The sequence below is a fragment of the Phacochoerus africanus genome, chromosome 9 (assembly GCF_016906955.1).
Source record: "Phacochoerus africanus isolate WHEZ1 chromosome 9, ROS_Pafr_v1, whole genome shotgun sequence".
Lineage (NCBI taxonomy): Eukaryota > Metazoa > Chordata > Mammalia > Artiodactyla > Suidae > Phacochoerus > Phacochoerus africanus.
Genome location: NC_062552.1, coordinates 37,601,017 through 37,629,008, shown reverse-complemented (window position 1 = coordinate 37,629,008; position 27,992 = coordinate 37,601,017). Strand labels below are relative to the sequence as shown.

General features: G+C 41.9%; 2 protein-coding genes across 15 annotated transcripts; one reads left to right on the top strand and one right to left on the bottom strand.

The window, feature by feature from the left end:
- Window positions 1-56: 56 nt before the first annotated feature.
- NFYA (nuclear transcription factor Y subunit alpha) lies at window positions 57-21,415 on the bottom strand. Of its 10 annotated transcripts, none has more exons than XM_047794609.1 (10): window positions 21,339-21,415; window positions 15,177-15,324; window positions 13,544-13,630; window positions 10,377-10,523; window positions 6,996-7,127; window positions 6,698-6,803; window positions 6,113-6,279; window positions 4,014-4,187; window positions 3,150-3,251; window positions 57-664 (listed from the first exon to the last, which is right to left on the bottom strand). In XM_047794609.1, exons 2-10 carry the CDS (start codon window positions 15,249-15,251, stop codon window positions 611-613), a joined length of 1,044 nt encoding a protein of 347 aa, XP_047650565.1. In that variant the 5' UTR covers window positions 15,252-15,324; window positions 21,339-21,415; the 3' UTR covers window positions 57-610. The 10 variants fall into 10 exon arrangements, with proteins under 10 accessions (XP_047650565.1, XP_047650570.1, XP_047650569.1 ...); XM_047794614.1 differs by lacking the exon at window positions 21,339-21,415 and adding an exon at window positions 20,328-20,636 and having other exon boundaries at window positions 6,113-6,261; XM_047794613.1 differs by lacking the exon at window positions 21,339-21,415 and adding an exon at window positions 20,328-20,595 and having other exon boundaries at window positions 13,547-13,627.
- Window positions 20,801-27,544, top strand: OARD1 (O-acyl-ADP-ribose deacylase 1). 5 transcript variants are annotated; one of them, XM_047794622.1, is made up of 6 exons: window positions 20,801-20,873; window positions 21,694-21,771; window positions 22,138-22,282; window positions 23,297-23,355; window positions 24,558-24,670; window positions 25,763-27,544. In XM_047794622.1, exons 2-6 carry the CDS (start codon window positions 21,733-21,735, stop codon window positions 25,863-25,865), a joined length of 459 nt encoding a protein of 152 aa, XP_047650578.1. In that variant the 5' UTR covers window positions 20,801-20,873; window positions 21,694-21,732; the 3' UTR covers window positions 25,866-27,544. The 5 variants fall into 5 exon arrangements, with proteins under 5 accessions (XP_047650578.1, XP_047650576.1, XP_047650575.1 ...); XM_047794620.1 differs by having other exon boundaries at window positions 20,804-20,938; XM_047794619.1 differs by lacking the exon at window positions 20,801-20,873 and adding an exon at window positions 20,945-21,071.
- Window positions 27,545-27,992: the final 448 nt, after the last annotated feature.

Here is a 27,992-nt window from a genome sequence, read left to right as displayed (position 1 = left end):
TCCAAAAATACCAACCTATCATCTGGGTGGACAGAAATTCTTATTATTACCACAGATTAGATGAATGTATCTCAGAGAATTTATTGTTTCCATATCATGAGATGGAGCTTCCTTGCCTGGAAACCATCTCTGAATACAAAGTGTTCATTAGTCAGCCTGAGATCCCCCATCAGAGGGACGGGTGCTGTTCAGAATCCTTGGGAAAGGAGTGGGCTGCAGCTTCCCTGATTGCAGTTTAGGTTGAGAAGGTCATTCTCCTCTGCGGAGACGGCTTGCTGGCATCACCAGGCAACGTAAGTGCTATGTGTGGTACTGCTAGGCTGGCATGGCTCCCTTGCATCATCCCAATCCATGAAATGTCAATGTCACCAACAGTCTGAAGGAAGTCCTGACTGAAAGGGCGAGACAAAGGCTTGCAACTTCAATTTGCCAGATATCACTGCAATTATAATACTGAACCACTTATTAAAAACTAAGTGGTTTCTGTCCTGTAGAAAAGGGCAGAATGTGATCGTCAGTGTCCCGTCGGAAGAGTTGATCAGTTTCCTTGGAACGGTGGGAAACGGTGTGAGGAACATGATCTTGATCAGCTCCATCACATGGCCTGGGGTTAGGACACTCGGATGATCTGTGTCATAGCCTCTTCATCTGCTTGATTTGGATCCTACAAAGAAATAAGTGTAATGATTACAGTCCTTTGCAAAAGCATCTGGGAACTCACTGCTCTCGGTACTTATCACCAAGAGAATACACAGACTTCGCTAAGTTAGCCAAAGGCCTGTAATACATCTAAGCCTGCATACATGGTTTTAAATGCAGCTCTATTAGCAAAGAAGAGACAACAAACCTTATTCTTAAAAAGATTCCAAGTCTGGACTGGCACTGCATTGCTCAACACCTCAGAGTTCAGAGAGTATCTCTTTCCTAAGCAACTGTGTTATGTTCTGCTCTTAAGGGTTAAAGGTCCTTAGGCAGTTAAGAAAAAGACCCAGAGAAACCAAGTCATCCTGTATTTTTGTGCCATTATTTCCTGATCATCATATTTAAGTACAAGCACTTAGCAGGGCTGGAAAGAACGTTGGAATTTACTTACTTTAATGCACTCCTTTTGTAGATAAACCTGAAGCCTGGATGTGTAAAGTGATTTGCCTGGACTAGAGTCAAAAAGTTAGTGAGGAACCCAGCAAGAACAAACTCCCAAATCTCTTGATTCCCTTTCAATCTTCTTTCCACTAAACTCTGCCTGCCTCTTAAGACCTGCAGTGTCAGGACAAGGATCAGTCCTGGGAAGCTCTCTGCAACACTCCAAAATAACCACTTTCAGTTCCCCCACATCAAGGCTCTGTGAAGCCTCAACTGGCATGATCCAAGAAAAAGTTGAAACATTTCTGGAGGTGGACAGATCAGAGGCTTTGAGCAAGAATAATAACCACCATTTACTGAGCTCTCACCATGTACTAGGCACTGGGCTAGGGAGGTGCCTAATGTTAACTTTTTGCATGATATCCCACTATTCTGTTACATTATCAACAGCAGTCCACTTTACAGGTGAGGAAAGTGAGGCTAAAAGAGGCTAAATTAATAGTTTGAGATCTGCTGCAGAAAGAAATGAGGAACTAGCATGCATCCCTGAGCAGGGGACTGCGATGATTAAGAACGCACTATCTTATAAAGAGCAATCTGACAATAGTGTAGGTGGGATGTGATGGCACACAGACCAAGTATCAGTAAATGGGAGAAACCCATTAATTCAACAAACATTTACTGAATGGGCATTACACTAAATACAATCTGAAACAACAATCCTCTACTCTCTACACAGCTTAGTCTAGTGAAGGAGACAACTACTGACTACTGCACAATCACACAAATAAAACAATATAATTATTATCATGCTCAAAAGAAAAGGAAGCTGTGAGGAAATTATAGGGTAAAGACAGCCACTCTGGATATGGCCTCTTAGATTTAAACCAAGACCTAGAAGATAAGGAGATAGCCATGCAAAAAAGATGGCATGAAAAGCTCTACAGACCAGCTATTTAAAAAAAAAAAAGGTCCCAGTGCAGGAGACAGATCGAGACAGACCGACAAACACTATAGCAAGAGCATAAAGACCAAGCAGCAGGAGGGAACAGAGCCAGAGGTGGGCAGGAGTGGATAATGAAGAGCCTTGCTGGCCATGGTAAATAAAGACTACGACTTTTAACTTAAGTTCAAACAGAAAGGGTGAGAGTGGAAGAGGTTTAAGCAAGACAGTGATGTGATATATGATATATACTTAGAAAGATTGCACTAAGATGTGGAGAATGAACTAGAGGGTACAGGAGGGGAAGAAGGGAGACTAGGCAGCTGTTGTATTAAGTGAAGCAAAGAAGAGAGGGTTAGACTAGGCTGATGGCAGGTGGGAAGGCAAGAAGCTGATTTAGATTATATTTTAGTTAAAACCAAGAGAACTTTAAGAACTGGACAATTCTACCTTTAATAACTGGGTGAATGGACATGTCACTTGTTGAGGTGAGTGTCTGGTGAAGGCATTAAAAAAAAAAAAGCACACACACACACACACACACACAAATCTAGAGTTCTATTTTGGATATACTGACTCAGAAATGCCATTAAGGTACAATTAGTGGAATGAGATGTAAGAACCAGTATGGTTACAGAGTAAACAAGTTCTGGAATTATACTGTCTGGGTTTGAGTTTCAGTTACACCATTTTATTAAATATTTTACCTTAGCAAACTACTTAACCTCTCTAAACCTCAAATTCAAATATAAAATGCAAACTATAACTCTTACCTCATGTTATATTCAATGAAAAAAATGCTTATAAAAATGCTTAATGGTGGACACACTGCAATTAAGTGTTTGCTGCTGCTGCTGCCTACTACACTAAGAAACCCAAACTAGTTCTTTGAAAATCAAGTGATTCCAGAGGAATTAATAGTAATAACAGGCAAAGACTGGGAGGAAAAGAGGCCAGTGGTTTAAAGACCTTAGTTCTTTTAAGATGAGAAGGAATCCAAGACACATAATGTTGCATCCAATTTAGAGAGGAGTGTGAAAATATGAAGAAGACACTGTGAAGGCTTCCACCCAAGAAAATATAAAGCAGTAAAGAGAAGGATAAAAGGTATAAATTGTCCTACCTGCATATGGGGACTGTCTTTTTCCTTTGGAGAGAAAAATCGTCCACCTTCACCACGCTTCCGGGCCATGGCATGACGGTGCCGAGACTCATGCAGGTATTTCTAAAACAAGAAAGAAAATTATTAGCTGAAACCAGCGCAGTTATCCAACGCACACATTCCATCCTCAAAAGTTTAGGACAGCTATGATCTAAGTGACCAGGGGCAATTATGGCATTGTATTATGGAGAAACATTCAGAGAAAACAGAAAAGCAGTTAACCTTATGCAACTATCATAAGAATGTAAATGCTAAATGAATAATAACTAAAAAAAGATTCCCCAAATATATGAGATTGCTACCTACTGCCCAATATATATTCTCTTTCACTTGAGTAACAACCCAAATTTTAGTTGGCTGCTCAGTAAAAAGTCTGTTTTTCCTAACCCGATTTGTAGGTAAGCGGCCACTGAATATGGGCTAATAAGATGTATGGAACTTCCTGAATGCTGAATGTCATAAGATTGCCTTTCTAGTTCCCTTTGCTCCTAGGCTAGAGCCCAGGCAGTCACCTTGGACTATGGGTGGACAGTAAAATAGGAGGAGAATGGGTCTGGTAATGTGCTACCAGTCCAAGACAATTTATCTCTGGACTTTTTTTATGTAAGAAAAAAAAAAAATCCTATTTACACCACAGGATTGTTTGTTTGTTTTTTTAAATATTGTAGTTGCCGCTATATCTAGCAGTAATAAATGCTTTTACAAAAGATAACAGCTATCTAACTTCAATGTCTGGAAGGTACTGGAACCAAACCCTCTAAGGTTTGGTTTCAAAAGTAGAACCCTGCCATTCTTGTCCTACATCCTTCCCAGTGTTACACGTACCCTTCTTTCCTTTGGAATTTTCCCTTCTGCCTCTAATTTAGCCCGGGCTTGCCTCCTCTTAAGAATACGGTGGTACTGTTTGGCATTCACATAGAGAGGCTCTTCTTCAAGCATCTCTGCCCCAGGAAGAGGGATTCTTTGGATAGCAGGCACAGAGCCAGCACCAGGTACCATCTGAGTGGAGGAAAAAATCAGAGCTCATCAAATCCTGGCATGAAATATGGACATGGGAAATGGTTTCTTGGTTCCTCTGTTTTCAGAAAAATGGTAAGAAGAGTAGCTTTTATACGACACTTAGCTAAATGCAGAGTCTTGGAGAATATGCTAAAAGTCTACATTTTATTTATTTATTTTTTAGTCTTTTGTCTCTTTAGGGCTGCACCTGTGGCATATGGAGGTTCCCAGGCTAGGGGTCGAATTGGAGCTGTAGCTGCGGGCCTATGCCACAGCCACAGCAATGTGGGATCCAAGCCGCATCTGCAACCTACACCACAGCGCACAGCAATGCCAGATCCTTAACCCTCTGAGCAGGGCCAGGGACTGAACCCGCATCCTCATGAATACTAGTTGGGTTCGTTAACCACTGAGTCATGACAGGAACTCCAAAGTCTACATTTTAAACAAACATTCCATTCTGTCACAGGGGACTGAGAAGCCATAGTGAGAAATGATACAACCATATTCAAATTTCTGTCCACCTACATGTGGTTCCATTTTCTGGAAATGTCTGCTGCCATCTAATAGTTATGAGCAGTAATCCTAAGGCAATAAGAGCACAAGGAAAATGACACAAAGGAAAGTAGGTTCAGACTGACCAAGTGCTACTAGATGCTCTTAGTTATATAAATAATTTAAATAGTTAACTTACTATGTAATTCAACTCCTATTTTCCTAAACAAACAAAAATAAAACATTGTACTAAATGTATGAGGAAACAAGAAACAGGCTCCCCTGGCCCACTCCCTTCCCAAGGGTGACAACACTGAGTGGCTATATTGTTTCTTCTGGTAGCTTCTTCCACTTCTGTGCAGGTTTCTACTACTCACTCTGAATTTATCCATTTTCGGTGCTATATACTGACACCCCTATTTTGACATATGAGGATTTAGCTTCACTCACATCACTCAACTCCCCTTTCCTGTCTTCTCAATATGTTGGTATCACACATTTCTTGGGGCGGGAGGGTTCTCTACTGATTACAGTCCTACCCCCCCCCCCCTTTTAAGGGCTCTATCTGCTGCATATGTAAGTTCCCAGGCTAGGGGCTGAATCAGAGCTGCAGCTGCTGGACATGGCCACAGCCACATGGGATCCAAGCCTTGTCTGCGACCTACACCAGGACACCACAGCTCACAGCAACACCGGATCCTTAACCCACTGAGCGAGGCCAGGGATCAATCCTGCATCCTCGTGGATACTAGTAGGGTTTGTTACTGCTGAGCCACAACAGGAACTCCCTCAATCCTATTTTTGAACTGACTTCTGATTTCACCCACTCTGGGCAATATTACTTCCCCTTTCTTAAAGATTAGTAGTTTAGGAGTTCCCATTGTGGCTCAATGGAAATGAATATGACTAACCACAGGATGCAGGTTTGATCCCCAGCTTCACTCAGTGGGTTAAGGATCTGGGATTGCTGTGAGCTGTGGTGTAGGTCACAGACACAGCTCGGATCCCATGTTGCTATGGCTGTGGCTGGCGGCTACAGCTCTGATTTGACCCCTAGCCTGGGAACCTCCATATGCTGCCGATGCAGCCCTAAAGAGACAAAAAAAAAAAAAAAAGATTAGCAGTTTATATCTCCCTTCATTATCTGAATTCTGAGTAAGATTACTTAAAAGCAAATATTTACATCTGTGTATCTTCTGCTATACTTCTAGTACCTAGAATCGTCTCTTGACACACAGCAGGTGCTCTGAATGAATTACGGTTTTTGTAAAAGTAGACCTCTGTGTCTTAAGGGATAAATCTCAATCCTAGGAGGTCAGCATGATGTCTTTATTAGACACCAAATTGCAAGTTCAAGAACATTTCAAAGACAAAGAGATACATGGGAAAGCAATTACTGATGAGAACAGCTGAGATAAAGAATTTCTTACCATGACCATCCCTCCTGAATTGACCACATTGCCTGCCACTGGTAGTGTCACCGTGACAGTTCCTTGCCCACTGCTGGTTGTGTTGGTGTTGGCTCCCGTCTGAACAATCTGTGCTCCTGCCAAACTGGCTGCAGGGATGGTGATCATGCCTGAAACAGGGACTGTAACTTTAAGAAATAAAACATAAAACAAACAAAAAACAGGTACACAGAAAGAAGGGAACAGAGTTAGTCCCTCTTCTATCTGGCACACACTTAATTTACCCTGGAAAAACCTACTTAACACAGTACAAGGGGAAAAAAGCACTCTTCCATTGCCTCCCCGGTTTGCTGTACATACTCCATATAACGACAATCTTAGAAATTCTACTATCCGGGTTCCAGTTTTGAATAAAACCAACCTTAAATTGGATATTTCCCTGGGTATTCCAATAGTTTTTAATGGGTGACCAAAAAGTTTGGAGGCTTCCCTGTCTATGGACCACTATGTTGTTCAAGAGGTCACTACAAAATTTCTAAAGCAGTCAATTTGCTCAAAATGAAAAGGATGCCCCTAAAAGTCCCACAGAAAAGATGGGCACACTACCTTGCTGGAGAATGGTGCCATCTGCATTGACTGGCTGATAGACAATGGTCTGTCCCTCAGCAGTCTGTGCCACTTGCTGCCCCTGGACAGCGATCTGCTGCTGTGTCTGCAGGAAATACACCGGGACACAATTTATAGATTCCAAAGCCACCACAAAGAAAAGGACTATCTAGTCCTTTTTAAGAAAAAACAAATTTTGGATAATTTTCTACCCCACTTCTACTACATGTGAAATATTCAACTAGCTGTCTGACCTTCCAAATCAGCTGTGCTCTAACAGTGGAGAGAACGAAATTACCTGTGTCTGGCCAGCAGTGACAGCAGTCTGGGGCTGCTGGATGATGATCTGCTGGGTCTGGCCCTGCTGACCCTGAACCTGCACAGCCTGCCCACCCTGGATCTGGATCTGCCCAGGTGGGACCAACTGTATCTGCGGAAGAGGACACAAATGTTAGTGCTCTGCTGACACTGGACTCCTTTGGCCCTGGAGTGTTCGTTACCCAAATTCCTCTAGAAGGCAGGAAATGCTCTGAAGAGGAAAAAGAGACAGAAGCCTTGTTCTGCTCTCTATTATGAGTTAGAGAGAACCTGTCTTCCATTTATGACATGATGGGGGAATTTTGACCACTGTCTGGATACTGGATATAGATGAGTCAATGTCTGCTTTTAGAAGGATGATGGTGCGGGTATGGTTATATGTTTCTAAAAGCATGTTCATTTAAAAATACATCCTTTTTTTGATAGATGAAAAAGTATTTTTTTATAGATGAAATGGTATTATATACATTCAAAATAATCCTTGAAAGAGTATTTTTAATAGTATTCTTAAATTTTTTTTGAAAAAGTACTTTTAAAGTATTTTTTAATAAATGAAATCATATTATATATATTCAAAATAATCCTTGAGAGAGTAGGAGAAGACAGATGAAATATTTATTTAAATATAACACTAATTTGTGTCTTAGACTGGATGATGACTCACTACACCATTCTCTTTGCTTTTGCCTGTTTGAAATTTTCTATAATAAAATATTGGAAAAATATTTCTGAGTTTTCCAACTGGGACTCTATAAAAATCCTTTAACATACAGAAAAGTCGAGACTGTCATATTAGATGCCCTGCAGTCAATACTCAGGTTTAACGAATTAACATTCTACTATATTTACTTAATTTCTTTTAACTTTCCCTTTCCATCAAAGTTATCATTATAGTACAAAACTGGTGATCATTCTTATAGAGCATAATTTACACATGTATATGCATAAAACTATATGGTTTTATTTTATATTTATAAACTTCATTTAAGAAGTAACATATTGTATCCTTTTGCCATTCATGTCTTTTTTTTTTTTTTTTTTTCCTTTTTAGGGCCTAGCATGCAGCATATGGCAGTTCCCAGGCTAGGGGTTGAATCAGAGCTGCAGCTGCTGGCCTACGCCACAGCCACAGCCATGATGGATCTGGAGCTGCGTCTGCAACCTAACCACAGCTCAGAGCAACACTAGATCTTTACTTAGCCCACTGAGCGAGGCCAGGGATCGAACCTGCATTCTCATGGATACTAGTCAGGTTCATTACTGCTGAGCCACAATGGGAACTTCCTGTAATTCATGTCTTTAATCACATTTGGGAAGTTTTCAACCATTATTTCCTCAAATATTGTCTCTGCCCTTTCTTTCTCTCTTTCTGGGACTCCCACAAAAAAACAAAAAAGCTTTTTGTCTTCTGCCTTTTGATACATTTTGACATATACAAGTCTTTATTTTATAGTCAAATCAATTATTTTTTTTTTTAAGAAATCCTTCTCTATCCCACAATGTAAAGTAAACATTCCTATAAAAGACTAGTTTCCAACTATGCTTTTTTACATTTAGATCTGTAAGCTATCTAGCAAGTATTTTTGATATGGTATGAAGTAGAGAGCAATTTTACTTTCATAACATTTTTTTCCCCAAGGCATGTGGAAATTCCCAGGCCAGGGAGTGACCCGCACCACAGCAGTAACTGGAGCCACTGCAGTGACAATCCTGGATCCTTAACCTGCTCAGCCACAAGGGAACTCTTGCACTATTTTTGATACACTAATTTCCGATATCTTGCATCTACTTTAGTTCACCTACATTCTTGGCTCTCTACTTTAGTTCCATTGTTTATATCAAGCCAGGGATCTTAATCCAAGAAGAGCGTTAAGTTTCACTGGAATTCTAAAACAGAAGATGCAACCAAAAAAGGTTAAGTACTCTTCTAAAAGCCATGGTTATTCAACAAATACTAAAGTAACCTCTAAAAAAATGGGCTGAAATTTTAAGCATTCTAAGAGAAGCTATGGAATGTTTCCTAAAGCTGTATCATTATATAATGAGCAGAAAATACTTTTTTCCAGGATGGTTTGATTAGTTACAGTCCTATTTGGAGGGAGGGGAATAAAATAAACCTTTCAATGTCTCTTAAAGGCCAAGAAAACTCCCATAAAAATCATAGACTTCAGAGTGGGAATGAACTGCAGAAATCACCTGATGTAAACTGTGTTTTTGAATGAGAAAACTGACAATCAAATGACTTGGCCAAGATCAGAAAGTCTGTTTAATGGCAGACCTGGGAATAAAAGTCAGAATACTGCACCTGTACAGTGTTCCTAGTGCTATTACCACACTGTTTCTATTCGACAGAGAGGGCACAGCAGGGGGGTGGGGGGGCTTGGAGAGGAGGCAATGAGAGAAAGGACAGAAATGAAACAGCAGTGTGAAACTGAGGCAAGCACACATGAGACATATATTTAAAGGCTCATACATTTATGCATGAAGGAATGTGGAAACTATTTTTAATCCTAACTACAACTCTATCTTGGTAAGAATATACCAATAGCCTTAAAAATGACCTTGTTCTTTGCCTGACCAATTCCTCTACTCCAAAGAAATTACCCTAAAATTCAAATTAACTGAAAAAAAAAGGTAAAGCTATAAAATTCAAATACATTTATAGTAACCTTCCCTATGAAAGGAAAACATCAATAAATAAAACAACAAAAGAAATCCCTATGCCCAAAAGGCATGCGTAAAACTAAAAGGAAATACATAAGACTTAATTTCTACTTCATTAACTTTATTTTTATTAATTTAATTTTGTTCTTTCCCTAGCTTCCTAAGATAAATAACCATTCATTTGTTTTCAGTCCTTTCAAAATATTTAAGGTTATAAATTTTGCTCGATGTATAACTTGACGTATGTATGGCAGGTTTGTACTAAAAAAAACCCCAAAAAAACCCCCACTTTTTCCCCATCACCTGCTAGCTAACTCCAGTTGTAAATTACATGGAAGGAAATGAAAAGGATCACATTTTTTACAGAAAACAAGTCTCCACAGCAGCCTGTAAATTCTTTGCCCTAGTGCCCAGAAGTGCCAACAAAGGTCACACCAATTAACTACCTTTATTAAAATAGATTCTTTTTACAATCTTTACACTAATTCAATATCAAGTCTAACATTCTAGTTCTTATCAGAGACGTCTAATTTCCACATACCTCTGCTTTATATCACCAACACTACAAAGGCAGGAAATTGGCTAAATGCGAACAGAGGGTAGGAAGAAATTAAATGAAATAGCAATTTTCAGTTTGTAACAATCTATTTCTTAAAACCTCTATCCTGATAGTCTAAATAATTTTAATACCACTCACCTGTTGCAAACCCTGTGTCCCAGACACAGGTACTTGCATGATGGTTTGACCTTGTCCACCAGGAACAGCCTGGACCATGATGGGTTGGCCAGTCGATGTTATTAACTGACCTCCACTGACCTGTACCATTAATGGCTGCCCCTGGACCTAGAATAAAATTAAATAAGAACAATGAAATAACAAGACACAAAATGGTTTTTTGTTTTTTTTTTTCAAAAGACAATCACTGCAACTACCTGCTGCCTTGCTGGGGGGGGAAAAGGTAGTAGAGACACTAAGAAAATAAGTCTCAAGACCTCACCCACAAATTGTCTTCTTCAAAAATAATCTTTGACGAAATGCCAAGCCGAATACTTTAAGATCAGATATAAGAGAGGATAAGCAGAGTCTTCGAGAGGTCTCAATAGATATAACGCATTTATCCCCAAATACAGGCTATACCCATGAGAAGTATTTCATCAAAACATCAAGGCTATTTCCCTTTTTAGATCAAGATCCAGGATAGTCTCTAGTCTCTAGTAAAGGCTGGAGAGGGAGGGCTGACGGTAGGGATGGTGGTTGAATGCAAATTCTAAATAATCTGGAAGGAGTAAACCAAACCACTCCAGGTTAGGTATGCAAGCAGCTGTGGAAGCCTGTATAGAATACCTTTCCTCCCTACCATCTCTCAAGCATAAATGAAACACCTATCTTACCTTCTTTACCTCACTGAAAATTCTAGTCCTGTTGTTAAGAAGCTCACCGGTAAAAATGACTAGAAATATCGCTGGTTAGTTTGCAGTATCTGTGGTGTAATTTCTCACACCGAACCTTGCAATGTCTGCATAGTTATTTTAGCTTTAACAAATATGAAGATTATACAGAGCATTGCAATGCACCAAAAAACTCCCAACTTTCAAGTGCCAATGAGTAAATGGGCTGCTCTAGAAGCCAGGGAACTGTAAACGCTCTGAAACATCTTGCGTTCCAATGTAAAAATATCTAGCTGACTGAATGCATTCTGAAAGCAAAAAACCAAGCCACTTTAGAAGTGAACTGGAATGTTCAATAGAATAGCTAAAAGACCAAAACTTTCATTTTCAGATAAAATATTATCTTTGTTTTGAGGACTTATTTGTAAAAATGAGAGCAAAAGAAAATTTGTATAGTTGAAATAATCATTCTTAATGCCAGTGAAAGCAGGCTCAAATTACAGCAGTTAAAAGATGAATCTGTCCAGATGAGTAAATTAGATACTAAGGCCCCACTCTCACAGGCACAAAGATATCAGAATCTTCAGGAATATTCAAATCCTATGTTCTGTTAAACTGTTAGTTGAGAAACTCCACTTTTTAAGGACTTTACAATCTGATTCTCTTATGTTTTCTCCTCCTCTCGCTTCCCTATCCCAAATCAAACCCCTTTTGCTACACTAATGCTTGCATGTGCTCTATCAGGATTTTCCAGAATATTTACTGCATGACTAACTGAAAAAAGTATTTAAAATTCTTCAAAATAATAAGAGCCCTAGAGGAAAGGTTTCCATTATTTCCATGAAGTGCTTCTACTTCTTTGAATAAGACACACAAACTTTAAGGCACAATTATAATCATTTTCTAGCGATCCATTATTTTAACTTCTCCCCTCAGTGATACACTATCTATGTACATGATAAACCAAGCGGCCTACTGTTTTTACAACATATGAATGATTATAAGGACACATGCATCACACAAGAAGCCATACAGTTAAAAGCATGTTACATTCCCATTCCACAAGTGGTTAATGACAATACTGTTTTATATATCAATAAGATGAAGCAAGCATGAAAAACAAGTAACAAGCTGTTGAACCCTGAGATTTGAATACAGCTGGGGAGCACCTGTAAGCTCAGCTTCCTTCAGCTTAATGTTCAGAACTGGCTATACCTCATCATCAAACACTACAGGGAGTGGCAGGCTCAGGGCGGTGGGAGGAGGACTGAAAGGTAAAGTGAAATGATGACCATAAGGAGTAGTTAACAGCAGGATGCCTGCTAAGCAGCACTGAAACAGTGAGATGCCAGGTCTACACCCCAGGTCTTCCTCTCAATCATTTTCACTCAATGGAGGAAAAAAGGCAGGGCACTTGAATCTTGCCAATTTCTCTAAAATGTGGTCATTTTAGCTACAGTAATCTACAAACACAGGAGACCTATGCTTTTACTCTTTATTTTTTTTGTCTTTGTCTTTTTGACATTTCTTGGGCTGCTCCCAGGGCATATGGAGGTTCCCAGGCTAGGGGTCAAATCGGAGCTGTAGCCGCCGGCCTACGCCACAGCCACAGCAACGCAGGATCCGAGCCGTGTCTGCAACCTACACCACAGCTCACGGCAACGCCGGATCCTTAACCCACTGAGCAAGGCCAGGGATCGAACCTGCAACCTCATGGTTCCTAGTCAGATTCGGTTCCCACGACAGGAACTCCTTTATGCTTCTACTCTTATCTTTATATAGGAACTGGTAAAAATGTAACCCCAATTTAGATATTTAACTTGGTTAGATATTTAACTGCACTGTTTAAGTAGAAATTCTTAAGACTTAAAGAAAGCATATCCCACCTCTGTCCAACCCAGAGGTGTGGGGCAATCTCTGCGGATCTAATAAGACAGACCATGCTTTTCCCAGGAAAGGTGGTGAAAAGACAGCAGTTAACAGATTAACAAGATTTGGTGATTAGATAAGCCTTGTCAAGTACAATCATTTTACAGCTGAGCTGTTCTTTTAATAATAAAAATAAAGCACAGCCCAACCTAGTAAAATGTATGTATTTTCTTCTCCACTATCTATCAGACTACAAATTCAAGAAAATTTATCATACAATCTGTTAACAGAGTCTGAGCTCTAAATAGGTTCTCACGTCACTTGTAAGAATTTCTTCCTATCATTTACACCAATTCTTTCCCAGGCATTCCCAAAGAAACACACTAGCCAAATGGCACTATTCAGAAATCTGATACTGGGGTCAGTATGGGATTTAGCACAAAACATTAGGAAACTGGCATCTTATAAGCCTCAAAGACAAGTTAGCAGCATCAAAGACATGCAACTGACTTTGCCATTCCTCCTTGAGATCCTACCACAAACAGCACCAGACATGAGAGAGGAGGAGTTCATGCAGTGCTTACAGAGAATCAGAGAGGGCACCACTACCTGGAGGGTCTGGACTTGCTGGCCTGAGGCAGATGCCACCTGGGCCTCAGTCTGCAGCTGGACAGCAGTGACACCACCCTGCTGCTGAGAACAGGAACAGGAAGAGCTTGAAATGTGTCAGGAAGGAAATGTATAGTTCAAGACATGAGATCACTTTACCTCTTGTGGGAAAGGTAGGTTCTTCTTTCAACAGCCCCACCCTACACAGGACTTTCCAACTGTAGGCTCCCTGTACTGAAGCTATCTTGTTGAAGGTAGCAGGATTAAAGATATTAGACCTTTGTCCTCAGAGAGGAGCTGAAAACACACTTCCAAGACTCAGAAACATCAAAATAGCTGGTATCTTTAACAAAAAATTTTAGAGTCCTTTTCTCCAAAAGTATTTGATCTCTCTGCTTGCAGTTATTTTCACGCTTTTTATTTCTGCAAATGAGTTCACTAGAACAAAAAAATTGATCGGGTTTTATCAGCCTTGAAGCTACAATGAAGAATTTCTGGAACTTAAATGCAATCGCCAGAAAGGAAGAATGAAGCAATCGCTGTCAGCCATAATAACCTTCATGAGGTCACTGCTCTTATGTTCTCAAACTAGGATTACTCATACTCAGTTGGACTACCTTAGAAGTAATGTTTCTCGGATTCAACCTAATTTTTATATCCCCTAATAGTAAGATCTGTCAGAACGAGAATTCACCCACCAAGCCATTGGCATGAATGACGATCCTCGGTGGACCCCTCCTTTCTACCAAGGCAGCTGAAGGAAGTGCAGTTGTGTGGGAGAAGCCCGCAAAGGAGTTCCCATAGTTAATCTCTTTTAATCAAAGATCAAAATCTCCTTTGATCATTAGATGAACATCACCATCAAAACATCCTTTGCCCTCCCTACTACCTACTTCTCTGTATTATAGAAGCTCCATTTTGGAAACAAAACATTCCTCATCTTGGCCTGAAGTCAAATCAATACATAATAAATTTCTTTTCTTCTAAGGAGAAAAACAAATGAAGTTTTCCGAAAATAAAGCCAGGTATAAAGCATCAGAAAATGTTATCTGTGTATAAATTCAACGAGGCAACCTGTCTTAATTAGGAGTAAACCAGGAGCAGGAAAGTCCTTTCTAACATGCACTTAACCATAAGTGTGGTGGTCTAAAAAATAGTATTCTCATGATTAAGCTAGAGCTTTTCAGAATAAGTGCTGTGATGGATTAAATCAAAGAACACTGGATTTCTGAGAAGCTATCTTGGTTTGTCTATTCTGGCCAAGGCCTTATTAGACCACAAGCTAGATTAATCAATAAAAGAAACAACCAAACTGAATCGGGGTGGGGGGGCCCTCCAAAGTTCCATCTGAACACAGAATAGGGGTTTTTGACTTTTAAAAAGATAAAGGGGCAACTGACTATTAAAATAGACTCCCACAAAATCAAATTCTAAGTGGTCATGGTTATAGACTTCTGAGCACAGAGAACATGAGAAAAACTGCAACAAATCCAATCTTCAAAAAGCACTTCAGCCCAAGTCACCAGACCCATTATTTTTAAGATCTGGGACCTCCCAAATAATTCTGCAACTGAGCCGTGTAACTATCAGCTCTGTTGCTGTGATGTTTAAAGCAGTTTTTCTTCCATACCTGCTGTTGAATTTGTCCAGCCTGCACAACAATCTGCTCTGTTGAACTATTGCTGTTTGTTGTATACTGTTCCATGGTCTCTCCAAGTCAGAGTCCTGTCCACAGTTAGTTTCACTCTGGAGATCCTAGAAAACTTCGAGATGTACTCCTATCAGAAAGGGAGGAAAAGAAAGTAAAGAGATTGTTAATAAAGGGCCCGCCAGATGCTTAACCTGGATAACTTACCTCTGCACTCTATTTGCAGGCAAACAAGGAAAGTAGAAAATGTTTATATTCATATCACTCTTAACAAGGATTAAATGGCACAATCATGACAAAAATATCATAATGCTATTTAACGTATTTTTAAAAAGCTCATTGTTACTGCTCATCAGCAACCTTAGCTTTCACTATTACTAGAGCAACGCCTGCATCTTAGAAGAAATTCTCATAAAGCTACAATATCATTTGGCTACAAGGCCTATTTATCACTGATTTTCAGGTCTGCACAAGTACTTTAGAAAATAAAGTTTCTTAATTTGTAACAAACATTTGTGCTATATGTGGTAAGTAATTTAAAACGCCAGAGTTTATTATTTAGTAACTAACTACCCAGACCTGAAGTCAAACATTTCGCTTATCAAAATCTCCATTAGGTAGTGATAAGTAAGAAAGACCCAACAAAGGTTCAGGAGTTTGCCTTTTTAATCCAGAGCAAGGAATAAAAAGGAGTTACGATAATGGCAAAAAGGAAAAAAAGTTACATGACATACTAAGACTATGACTGTCTCTTTTAAGAAATAAAAAAAAAAAATTAATGTTGGGAGGAAAATCCACTAAAAATTAATCGAGCCTATTACTCATGACCAAATTGGCATGTAGTACTAAAAGCCATAATCAAGTGACAGGATGACTATGCCACCACAGCAATAAGGCCAGTGGCCATATGGTTCTCCAAGTGACTTTCCTTGCTCTAACGGAACGCTCACCAAGCACACACCTAGCTATAATTTGGATTTACATATAGACTTGCCAACAGGGAACATATATGATCAGCAACACAAGTAAACTTGATAGTTATTTCTCAACACATACAAACTGGTTTTCTGATTTTTATACCAGTCTCTCTTGAACTGGCTGACTGAATTGGCTCCTGGGAGATTCTGGGAACAGTAGAGAAAATAAAATTTTCAGGCAGACCAAGTGGCTCTGCCAAGGAAATGAATGGTCTTCCCTAAATTCTATCTTGTCTCTAACTGCAATACACATAATACATTTATGTTTCTAGACTAATAAAATTAAAAATTAAGGGTCATAATACAAAAGAGTGATGTGATCCCATTTACATGAAACCTGGGAAAGTAACAGCAATCTAGAGACAGAAAGCAGATCGGTGGTTCCCTGGATGGAAAAGGGGAGGGAGGGGAAAGTGGGAAGTTGACTGGGAGAGAGCACCCAGAACTTTTCGGGGGGGGGGTGACAAAACGTTTTATAGTTTCATTGTAGCAGTGGTTGCACAGGTGTATAAATTTGTCAAAATTCATCAAAATGTACACTTAAAACTATACATCAACAGAGCTGATTTTAAAAAATAAAGGTCAGGAAGGAATGTCCCATTTTTCAACATCCCCCCACCCCCACTCCCGCCCTTCCTGTATCAATTTCTTTTTTCCTTGATCACTAATTTCCAGGAATTTACATCTTACTGGAAACTCAGGGAAATGACTAATAAAATGTCATGCAGATTTTCTTCTTAGTTTATCCTGGTAATACAAATGCTTCAATTTAAAAACATAAATCCATTGTATTTTAAAGGGTCAAAAATGAATCATCTCCAAACCTAACAGCAATTCTCTGTCACATTAAAGGAGGGACGGATTCAGCTGGGAGCATGATACCGCCACTGCTAATAGTGAAAGCTGTACGCAACCGGCAGACTCTACTGTAAACTTCAGTTCGGAGAACTGCAACATAATCTGACATCATCTTTCCTCAAGTGCTTCTCTGCCCAAGATTATGGAAGAATTAAAGTCAGCAGGATTTAGTCTGTCTAGCTGTGGCTCCTAACCCAAAGTTTTTTTCCTCAAAGAGAAAAAGAGTGTGTGTGTGTGTGTTTATTCTGGTTAGCAAGAAAATTTCTCTTTCTCCCACTTCAAGGTGCAGAACCTGAAATGTAGCTAACTACTTAGGAACCCATTCAGTGTGGACGCACACACATTTTAAAGCTAAGACTCAGAAACCCAACCAACCCAGCCATAAGTAAGTGAATTACCATATTTGACAACCACTACCAGGTAAAGACTAGAACAGTAGCTTTCAAATTTTGACAAGGCTCAGTAAGAAACAAGAAACAAGTTTCATATCACAAATGCACATGCAACATATTAAGTAAAATGAAAAGTCTCAGTCAGGACTTAGAAGTGTAACATAAAATGCACTGTGACATTTTCCAGTCTATCGTAAAAATATTACCAGCACTGGCCCACTAAATTGACTTCACAACTCAACAAAACAGGTCCTGATCTGTTTGATAAAAGGCTAAAAATCAAAGAACTGTTCTGCTTCCCCATCATTCAAAAGGCTTCTGGACTGCAGTTCCTAATTTGCTCCTTAATCTCCACATCACCTATCAGACACTGTCCTGAAGGTTTTAGAAATAAAAGGAAAACTCTGACGAAAATTCTAACTTCAAGAAGTCTTTAAACTTAGTAAAGAGTAAAAGTCTGTAATGAACCCGAGAGAGAAACAAAGCAATGTGAAGTTTGGATGACAGAATTCTTCCAACTGGGGTAGATAAGAAGGCTTTAGAAAAACATGACATCTGATCTGTCTTATGCATGAGAAGGCTTTGTCCATGTGACTGGAGTGGAGGGGAATGGAGTACTCCAAATGAAGACAGCATGAAGGGCAGAGAAGTTTCCACATATGAACAGCAGACTAAAAGGCCACATGTTGAGAGAAAGCCAAAGGCCAGATTACTGTCTCTCGAAATTCCAGGCAAAGAAAGTTCTGCGGGCAAGTGGAGTCTCCAGAGTGGTCTACAATGATCAGAGCATAAGTGTCTCTTAAAGAAGTTCAGCAAAAATAGTTGCTGGTTTTAAAGTGACCAGCTATAACCATTTTTAAGTACCAGGCTATCTATCTAGTCCAAAGGCCAATGTATGTGTTCTAAAATCTAAGCCATAGTACACCATCTATTAATAGTTATTTTAAGAATTAAATAAAATTTTTAAATGATTTAAACAATCAAAAACTCATTCCAAAAAGTGAAAACAAAACCTGTCCCCAAATTTTTAGCAGTGGAGAAAGTACTGGGTTAGCTTTCTGAAACCTACCAGTTGGATGACCTGCAAATGAGATTATAAAAATGGGCACCATACACAGCCTACTCTATGTGGCAAGGACTGCTGTGCTACATGCTTCTCAAGTCCTGGAAAGGAAATCTCCCTTTCTTCCATCAACATCAGCCACTGCTGTGGAGCAGAACCCCATAAGCCAGAAACTTATTTCTCCAATCCTAGGGAGTTAAAAATGCTCCTGGATTTCTCCTGTCTGGATCACCACAAAATAACTGCTTCTGAAAAATTCCCTGACAAGATACACAAGGGTTTTTTTGGTTTGTTTGTTTTTACCAAATGGGCTTTCCAGCATAAACTCTTCCCCCTCCAACATACAGCAAAGTTTGGAGCGTTGGCACGTGCTTCTTTATGAGCAATGCTCTTCCATTTCTTATTGTCCGAAGAAATCCCATCATCCTTGCCAGTCCAAAGAGTGGCAATGCAGAGCCCTCCGAGGCTGTTGGTAGCTCAACACGTCAGTTGACCACGGAACTGAACTTGGTCCGGTTACAGCACAAAACGATAAGGTATTAATTACTTGGTCACCTGTCAATCTCCACCAGGCTGGGGAGGTTCCTATCGACCTCCTTACCCACTCTCTTCCCAGCACACACATGGATGCCTGGTACACACCAAGTGCTCCATGCTCGGCTGTCAACAGAGATTTTCTCTCACCCTAACGAAAATCCCACAAGACCATTAAGTTTCTATTAATACCAACTGAGAAAACATCAACATACTAGCAAAAAATCAAACCAAGGGATGGTTGTGGACTGAGCTAATGAGTGAAGCCTGATACATTCAAAGCGACACAGAGAGATGAAAGAAAAAGGACTGTACTACGTTCCCAAGGGAGCGAGAGTTCACAAGACCAAGCAACAAGAAAAAATGCCAATGATATAAAAGCAAGTTGTGCAGCTTCCGGGAAAAAGAATGCACAGGGCTCGCAATCTTCGAAGACTGAAGTTCCAGGCGCCGAATGGACAGGCCTTACAGCCCGGGCAAGAAAGGCAGACTGCTTGGTTGGGCTCCAAGACGGAGGTGTGCGGTTCTGCCCCGGAGATCCGGGCGGGGAGGAGAGGAAATGACGAGCCTAAAGTGGGTGGTAACGGCGCCTGGCTGGAGACCCGGGCCGAGCTGGGAGGAGGGGCGCAGCCGGACCGGGGAGTGGGCGCACTAACGGATCAAAGGGACGGCGGGGGCGGGCCGCCTACCCCCCCTCCGCGCCGCACGCAAGGCCCCGTGGCAGGGGCGCGCGTCCTCCCTGGGTCTCCCTCCCGACTCAAGAGGACTGAGATACACAGACCCGCTTACGGAGAAGTGGGGTGCGCGGGCCCCGCGGGGAGAGATTTCCCTCCCAGGGCTAGAGCGTGGTGAGTGCTAGGGCAGGCTTAAGAGTGAGGCCGAACGACCAGGAGAAAACCGCCGAGGCCCGGGCGCGCGTGTGTGTGTGTATACCTGAGCGTGGGGGCCTTCGTGGCAGTCAAACCCGCCACCCCCGGGCCTGGAGCTTGAGAACCTAGGCCTAAGGGTAGAAGGAACCGGGACGCATGGCCAACTGGCCCTGACACCCTGCAAGGGGCTGGACCCCAAGATGCCTACTCCCGAGAGCGCCATCCCTGCGCGGGGCAGCCCTCTGCAGGCCTCGGCAGGGAGTACCCCGGAGCGCTTGCAGGCTCCAAGCCGAGGCCGCCAGCAGCCCCGCTCGGCTAGGCTCAGCTCGACTCCCCGGGCTCGACGGGAGCCTGGGCCTCTCCTGAGTGGTCAGCGAGACCCGCCAATCGGGGCGCTGGGGCCGGCTCTGGGCCGCTGGATATTGGCTCCTCACACTCACCGTGCCTCGCTCCCCCGGTTCGCTGCCCGCGCTGATTGGCTCCAGTACCGGACCCCGAAACCCAATCAGAGGCTCCAGCCGCCGCTGCCGCCGCCACTGCCGCTGCCTCGCAAAATGGCGAAGCCGAACAAAGGGGAATCGGGCCTCCCTCCAACTGCCTCCGCGCAGGCGCCTCTGAGACCACGCCCCCTAACCCGAGCTCTGGGCTCGCCCCATCCCCGTTGAGAGAGCACTGCGCAGGCGTACGGTGAAGCCACGCCCACTTCCCTAATTAGATTCCTCCCCCGGCCGAAGGAATACGCAGGCGCTCTCTTGACGCGCCGGACCCTTCAACTCTGAGCACAGGACCACGCAGGCGCTAACCAATTCCTTTGCCAACTGCCCACCCCTTCTATGCGGCCTCTGGAGACACACCCTTGGGAGTAATGCGCAAGCGCCGCTCTATCCAACTCGCGGCCGCTATCTCGTTACGCATGCCCGGGCGGCGGCGGGATACTCTGCGGAGTTTACCGCCGGAAGTTCGGCGAACAGCACCAAAGAGTGCAGGTCCGGCTAGCTAGCTAGAAGGGCTCGTTTCCGCCCCACTCCCGGGTGGTGGGCGGCCATCTTAGGTGCGTGCAATTAAGGACTGTGGTGGGATTGGCTCTACAAGCGGACTAGTCCGCTGGTTCCCACCTACCAGAGCCCTTCCCCGCGGGGCGGGACCTCCTAACGGCGGACTCCTTTCCAGGTGAAGGGTACCTGGTACGTTGGAGCTTTGAACGAGGCTCCCCGCTCCCTCCCACGGGACGCCGGAGAGGCCATATGGCCTCGCTGATCCGCCCTAGGGTAGGAGAGAGAATGGGAGGCTTATCTAAACTTCCCCGTTTCCCCCCAAAGATAGGGGGGAGCCTTCCTTGAGAGGCCGCCTTCCGTTTTCCCGTGCTCGCTCCCGCTGTATACACGCCCGCCCCCACCCCCGTCCCGTATGCTCCCTTGTTGCGGCTTAACGGGACTGTAGCCCTGGCCCACCTTTTTGCTTCTGGGCCACACCCAATGCGGAAATACTTTTGGATCGTGCACCGAAAAGGAGACTGCGAATCCGCCTTGCTCCGCGCTGGCTTGGGGAGAGGAGGAGGCGTGTCTTCGGGCCGCCTTTCTCTCCTGGAAAGCGCGAAACGGGAGCGGAGCCCTGCCGCCCCCCAACCCAGGCGTCCGCTTCTCTTTCTTGCCCGGAAGAGTTTTGCATTACTTTTTGAAGGCTGAACGAACTCCCATTCAGCGATAGGTGGGGGGCAGAAAAGTTAGTAAGTGGGTGGTCGGGGCAGTCAGAATGTAACATATTCAGGTTGCCTAAGCATTTTCACTTCCTTTCCCCTTCTTATAGCTGAAGAAACACTTAAATTCTGGAAATAGCGACTCTATCATGGCCGGCAGCCCTAATGAAGATTCAGAAGGAAGCAGAGTGCGTAACAACTATTAACTCATTGGTGAACTGAAATTCAGAGTAATTGAGGTCAAAAGCATAAACACTTTTTAATTAAAGCAATAATTGAATTGTCTTTTTTTCTCTCTCTCCTGTTGATTTCCTTTAGAAAGGCCAATAAAATCCTGGGCAGAGGCCACTCATCAGTTTGTTTTACACATGCTTTAATTCGCTTTAGATAACTTCTTCAATTCTGAGGATTTGTCATTAAATCAAAAGGAGGAAGCGGGGAGAAGTGGTGGTGGGCACAGTAAAGGAAAATAAATAGCTTAGTCTTTTTCTGTAGCTTTGTCTTTTTTTTTTTTGTATCTAATAAAACATTTTCTTTCCCTTTGCACATTTTAGATTACTTATGTGAAAGGAGACCTTTTCGCATGCCCCAAGACAGACTCTTTAGCGCACTGCATCAGTGAGGATTGTCGAATGGGCGCTGGGATAGCTGTCCTCTTCAAGAAGAAATTTGGAGGGTTGCAGGAACTGTTAAGTCAACGTGAGTTCTGAGAAGAGCTCCAACTCATCTGCCCTGGCTAGAGCATCTTTTGACCTCCTGTTGTACTTGATTATGAAACAAGATATACCCGTATGGGTGGGATTCCAAACCACTGAGTCCTTTTAACCGTGAAGATTAGGTTTTTCTTCATAAAAAAACGGCCTCTAGTTTGGGTCCTTTTCCTACCAAATCTGAGTTTTTGTAAAAGTTTTTAATTTCTTCCTAAATCTGTCTTGATAATAACTGCTTCTCTGAAACCTTTCATAGCTGAAGTGCTTTAACCAAGTCCGTGGGTATTAATTTGGCATTCAAGATCTTGTTTACCTGTATTGTACTTATTCTTCAAAGAGGAGTCTAGAAACTTCCTTACAGATCCCTTCCATCACTTTCTACCAATGATTTTAAACCAGACATGTGTATTAGAATCACTTGTGGAGCTTCTGAAACAGTTGCTTAGACCACGGTCCAGGCTTACTGAATCTGAGTCTCCGCTGGTGATTCTGATGCCAGTCTTTAAAAAATCAGTTTCTTACTGCTTTGTATTTATTTGTAAACATGACACTTTCTCTTGATTGAATAGTCTTTAATAATTAAGGGCTTTTTAATACATCCGTGTTCCCCATGATGCTTAGTTACTTAACACATGAGCGCTTTGTATGTAAAAAGATTATTGAATGAACACACATTTGACACGTAAAAAATGCTGTACATTTGAAAATACTTCAAGGCAGTAGACAAATTTTGTAAATGAATGAGGGTAGATATATTTGCAGATATAGCAGGAGCAAAGATAGGGTGTGAAGAAAACATGATTGAGGAAACATTAAGAAAGCTGGAAGTTAAGGAATACAGTATTTGGGAAGGCTGATAAGGAGCAAAGTTTTCTTCAGAATTGAAAATTAATTCTACTTCTGAGATAAACTCAGATCTATAAAGATTTTTTTTTTAAATCTAAGAATGGCGATCAGTATTTTGGTTTTCTTGTTCCTTGTTACTGTTAACTGTTTTTCTTAGAAAAGAAATCTGGAGAAGTGGCTGTTCTGAAGAGAGATGGGCGATATATATATTACTTGGTAAGATGGGGCCAGTGCTCAGTATGTGCTAAGGTTTAGTGTCCAGATGGGCTGCGCTGCATTTGTGTTGATCTCATTGTACCATTCTAGCCGCCAAGAGCGTGAGACTGCATGACTGCATCCCGGCTCCGTGGGAATGAGTACTCTAATGTTCACCAAAGACGGGGGCTGTAAGACTTGCAGAAGTTAGGGATACTGCCCATACTATAATCTTTCCTAATTATAGTGAGATAAGCAAATAATGTCTCAAGAGATGGATTCCCCAAGAGTTTTTCTCTCATTCATCCCTATGAAATGCAGTGCCAGTTAACACTCAGTCCTTTGCTGCCTCCTGCATCAGCGTGGGCTTCTTCCGCTGTCTGAATGGTCTTCACTCCCAGAGAGAGTGCAGCTTCTTGGTGGTGCTGGGAGACTCACAGCCAGCTCACCTCAAGCCTGATTTGGACAGTCCACCAAAGGGGGACACCTCTTTGAATGCTGTCCTTAAGGCTGCTGTGTCCAGTCTTGTGTGGAATGCTCCCAATTTCTCTCTCTTCTTTTAGAAACAAAAAGTTCCTGTTGTGGTGCAGCAGTAACAAATCTGACTAGTGTCCATTAGGTTGTGGGTTCGATCCCTGGCCTTGCTCAGTGGGTTAAGGATCCGGTGTTGCTGTGAGCTGTGGTGTGGGTCACGCAGCTTGGATCTGGTGTTGCTGTAGCGTAGGCTGGCAGCTGCAGCTCACTAGACCCCTAGCCTGGGAACTTCCATGTGCTGTGAGTGCCGCCCTGAAGAGCACCAAAAAAAAAAAAAAAAAAGGCATGTGCAGTTTCTAAATAAATAGACTTAACAGGAAATTTTTAGGTGCTGTGGGTTCTTCCTTGTTACACACATGCAGCTTATCTCTTGGAAGTGGCACAAAAACTTTCACCTACGTTGCTTTGAAACAATAGACAATAGGTACACCTGCTAATCTCCTGGGTTTCTTGGGAAAAGTAAAGATTATTTTATGGCAGTGTCTGGGTTTCTCAGGCCTTATTTAATGGATTTTCCTGAGGACCTTTCATAACTGAGAAGTTATGACATTTGTTATCACTGCTCAAGACTATTCTATAAAAAATATACTTAAAATGTTTTAATTATCAGGATGTTGGGAGAATGGGATGACTTTTCTTTGGCTATCCTTTTGGACTAATGAACATTTGAATTTGTTCTTTATACTCAGATTACAAAGAAGAGGGCTTCACACAAGCCAACTTATGAGAACTTGCAGAAGAGTTTAGAGGCCATGAAGTCCCATTGTCTGAAGAATGGAGTCACTGACCTCTCCATGCCCAGGTAAAGAAATCCAGGCCCCTAAATGGAGACTTGATTAATGGGGTTTACCATTTTATTCAAAGACAAATGACTTAAAGCTTAACGCAAGAGATTGACTTAAAAGTGGACAAATTTCAAAACATTTAAAAATTATCAGTAAACCACTTGTCAGATCTTAGGCCAAGGCTGTTTGTGTTCAGTGTGGATAGTAGCCAGAGGATGTGACCCTGCTGTAACATCTTAGATCCTAGATATTGCCCTTTGTTTCCTTTACTGTAGTAGGCTTGGGGTCCCTTCTTATCTTCCTGTCAGACTGGTTTTGAGTCAGTGCTGACCGTGAAGGCAGGTTTATTCCACACCCCAAATTACTTACCACTGTGGGTGTGGGACCCTTAACGTGCCTGGTCTTTAATGTATTTCTGGTTTTTGTACCAGAAACTATTTGCTTTTCATTTTTTAAAATCCCAGTTTTTTTTCAGGAACTTGCCACATTTATATGAAATTAGCAATTTTAAGCCTCTTTTTTCCCCTCTTGGGGGTCAATAAGGAAACATCCTGGGAGAGAGGTGCCAGATAATAAGAGTTTTATGGGCTGATTGAGGTTTCTCACCAGGGTGTTGCAAAGAACTGAATTACAATCAGCTTGGCATTTCCCAGCATTCCACCTTGACTTCCTGTTTGCAGAGATTCTGTCCTTTGTCATTCTTCTTTTTATCTTTCTTAAAGTTCCATTATCATAACTGTATTTGGAAAATACCAACCTTTTCCCATCCACCCAGAACTTGTTTTTGTTAGTAGAAATAGAAGGATAGTGAATTCTTCTGTGTCCCAGCAGAATTATATATTGCTAAAGGTAGCCTGAAATAATTGGGAAGTGGTAATTTATTAGACAAAAGAGAACTGACAGCTGTTGGATGTTAGGGCTGTCTAGGAAGCAGCCTTAGGAGACTCACAGTAGGAATTAATTTCCAAACTCCCTCCATGGCTGCCTGTAGGTGTGAGACCAGGTAATTTGTCCTCTGGCTTTAGATGGATGCAGCCTAAAGGAAGAGGGAAGGTGCGACTTCCTGGGTGCCCTCATCACAACTAGTGGGAATGTTTTGTCTTTTTCAGGATTGGGTGTGGTCTTGACCGTCTGCAATGGGAACATGTATCTGCGATGATTGAGGAGGTGTTTGATGCAACGGATATCAGAATCACTGTGTACACACTCTGAACAGATGACCATTTTGGATGTGCCCACCTCCTGTGTCATCTGTAACAGGCCATAGGATTGAGCAAACTGACTTTAAAATGGTCAGAGGAAAGTTTCATGTGAAGTCGTCTGTGACAAAAGCCAGACTTGGGTTGTTGTATTCTCATGATTGGACTGGGACTCTGGAGGAGGGACTGCTTGGGAAATATTACTGGTTATTATTATTGTGGGGTTTTTTTTTCAGGAAGGTAAGGAATAGATGGCCTGATATTAGACAGGGAAACCAAAAGTTGGGTCTAGGACTCCTGTCTTGGGATGCTACCTGATTTGTGTGGCTTGCCACTAGGTGGCAGCATTGCTTCTACTTCTCTGCTGTTTAAGAGAAATTTCAGGGAGGATGGACATTTCAATTATTTTGCATCTTTGGTCATTTGTGCACTTACTTGGTATTATCCTTATGTCATCACATTCACCCTAGGAGAGAATTATGGGTTTGGTTTTGTTTAAATTACAGAAAAGAGTTTTATGTTGTTAACAGGGGATTTGTGGTGACAAGAATGGAAACATAAATATCTTGGGCAGGGGGTGGGGGCAGTGAGGTTCCCTGCACAGGTCTATGTTCTGGACTTGGGCAGTGGAGGATTCACCTGTAACTCAATTTGGAGGAGTCAGATAGTGGTTCTGGTGGGGAGATTAGCAAGGTGAGAAATAAGACCTTGGGATGGGCAGTTGATGTGGGTCAGCATGCTGGAAAGGCAGCCTTTCCTAATCCCACGGTGAACTCATGCTCTCTTCTTCCCACTGCATAGTTTCTGTGATTGAACCTGTCTGAAGTTAATCATGAAACAGGTGAAATACCTGGCAAAGTTCTTCGTGTGGAGTAATGACTCAGTAAATCAGTGGTCAACAAAATGCATGTGAATCTTTTAAAAAATAAAATAAACATCCACTTTCTCCAGAATTCAAATTTGGCAATGTGGCTGGGGGAGAGTGGCCAGGTTTCTTTGTGTTTTTCAGCTCCAGAGGATTCTGATGTGTAGTAGCTGGGATCAAGAACAGTAAATGTTAATCCCCTTTTCCTCTAAGCTGGGAGAGTAGGGCTTTGTCCACTCTTGATGTCATGGTGGAAGAAGAAGGTTTTGGATTTAGTCAGTGGTTCAGTATCAGAGATACGGGGAAAACCAGTGGAATTGTTTTTTTCCTCCACTTACTGTGGTGTTAAGAGTTCACATTGACAGACTTACTATTGATTTTCTCCCTAGAGTGAATTCTGGGTCTGACATGGGACTTGCTGCTTTCCCAAGTGTAAAAGATCTAGATTCTAGAAGAGGCTTGTTGAAACACCAGGAAAGCACTGGTTAAATATAATCTTTGTACTTTAGACTTGTGTTCTTATCGCATCTCAGCCTGATAGGAGGCAGCAGTTTCAGAAAGTATTTCACTTCTTTTGTATCTCCATGTGTAACAGACGAGTTCTCAAGTGTTGGGGCAGGGACAGTGCTGGTGCAGATTCATTATCAAACGTTTAGACTAAGCTCTTCATGAAGCTCTGTATTTGTCCACATACATAGAGTATAATTGAGGGGGAAAAAAGACAGAGGAGGTCTATACAAAACTAAAAATGAGAGTGGGGTGATAAGAGGAAACTTAAGAGTGTTTTGCTTCACTATGCAAATAAATCTTAACACTGGGTAAAAACACTAGTTTTCTTGACTGCTTCTACATTTAAAGGAATTAGGGTTAATTTTTTTCCATGGAACTTGAGCCTCACTCATGTCTCTTAACAAAACCTCTTGGAGAGGTCTGGCTGTGAGTGGATTTCAGCTGGGTTGTGATAAAGTGCTTTGTCATTTGCTGATAGTCTTGGGGTCAAATTCCGATGACTTATCACACTTGGAGCCTGGGGAAAGGAGACATGGCCTGATAATTGGAATGAATACATTCTTGGAAACCTAGTTAGAATTTGGCAAACACCCAGAAAGTCATGTGTGAAAACTTGCTTCTACATAGGACTCAAACCTTTTAAGAAATGAGACTTTTGACATCATCCTACACCATCACCATCAAGGACCACACACTGACTGCTCTTACATGATGTGTATCCAGACATTGAAATCATACTTGTTGGAGTTCCCGTCGTGGCGCAGT

Bases quoted from the DNA above. Each gene is read 5' to 3' on its own strand.
- NFYA (XM_047794609.1), bottom strand. From the start codon at position 15,251: ATGGAACAGTATACAACAAACAGCAATAGTTCAACAGAGCAGATTGTT. The intron at 7,128-10,376 runs GTGAGTGGTATT...CCTCTTCCGCAG, and splicing joins GGACACAGGGTTTGCAACAG to ATACAGTTGGTCCCACCTGG. The intron at 665-3,149 runs GTAGGACAATTT...ATTTCTTTGTAG, and splicing joins AAGACAGTCCCCATATGCAG to GATCCAAATCAAGCAGATGA.
- OARD1 (XM_047794618.1), top strand. From the start codon at position 21,132: ATGGCCTCGCTGATCCGCCCTAGG. The intron at 21,772-22,137 runs GTGCGTAACAAC...TGCACATTTTAG, and splicing joins AAGATTCAGAAGGAAGCAGA to ATTACTTATGTGAAAGGAGA. The intron at 24,671-25,762 runs GTAAAGAAATCC...TGTCTTTTTCAG, and splicing joins ACTGACCTCTCCATGCCCAG to GATTGGGTGTGGTCTTGACC.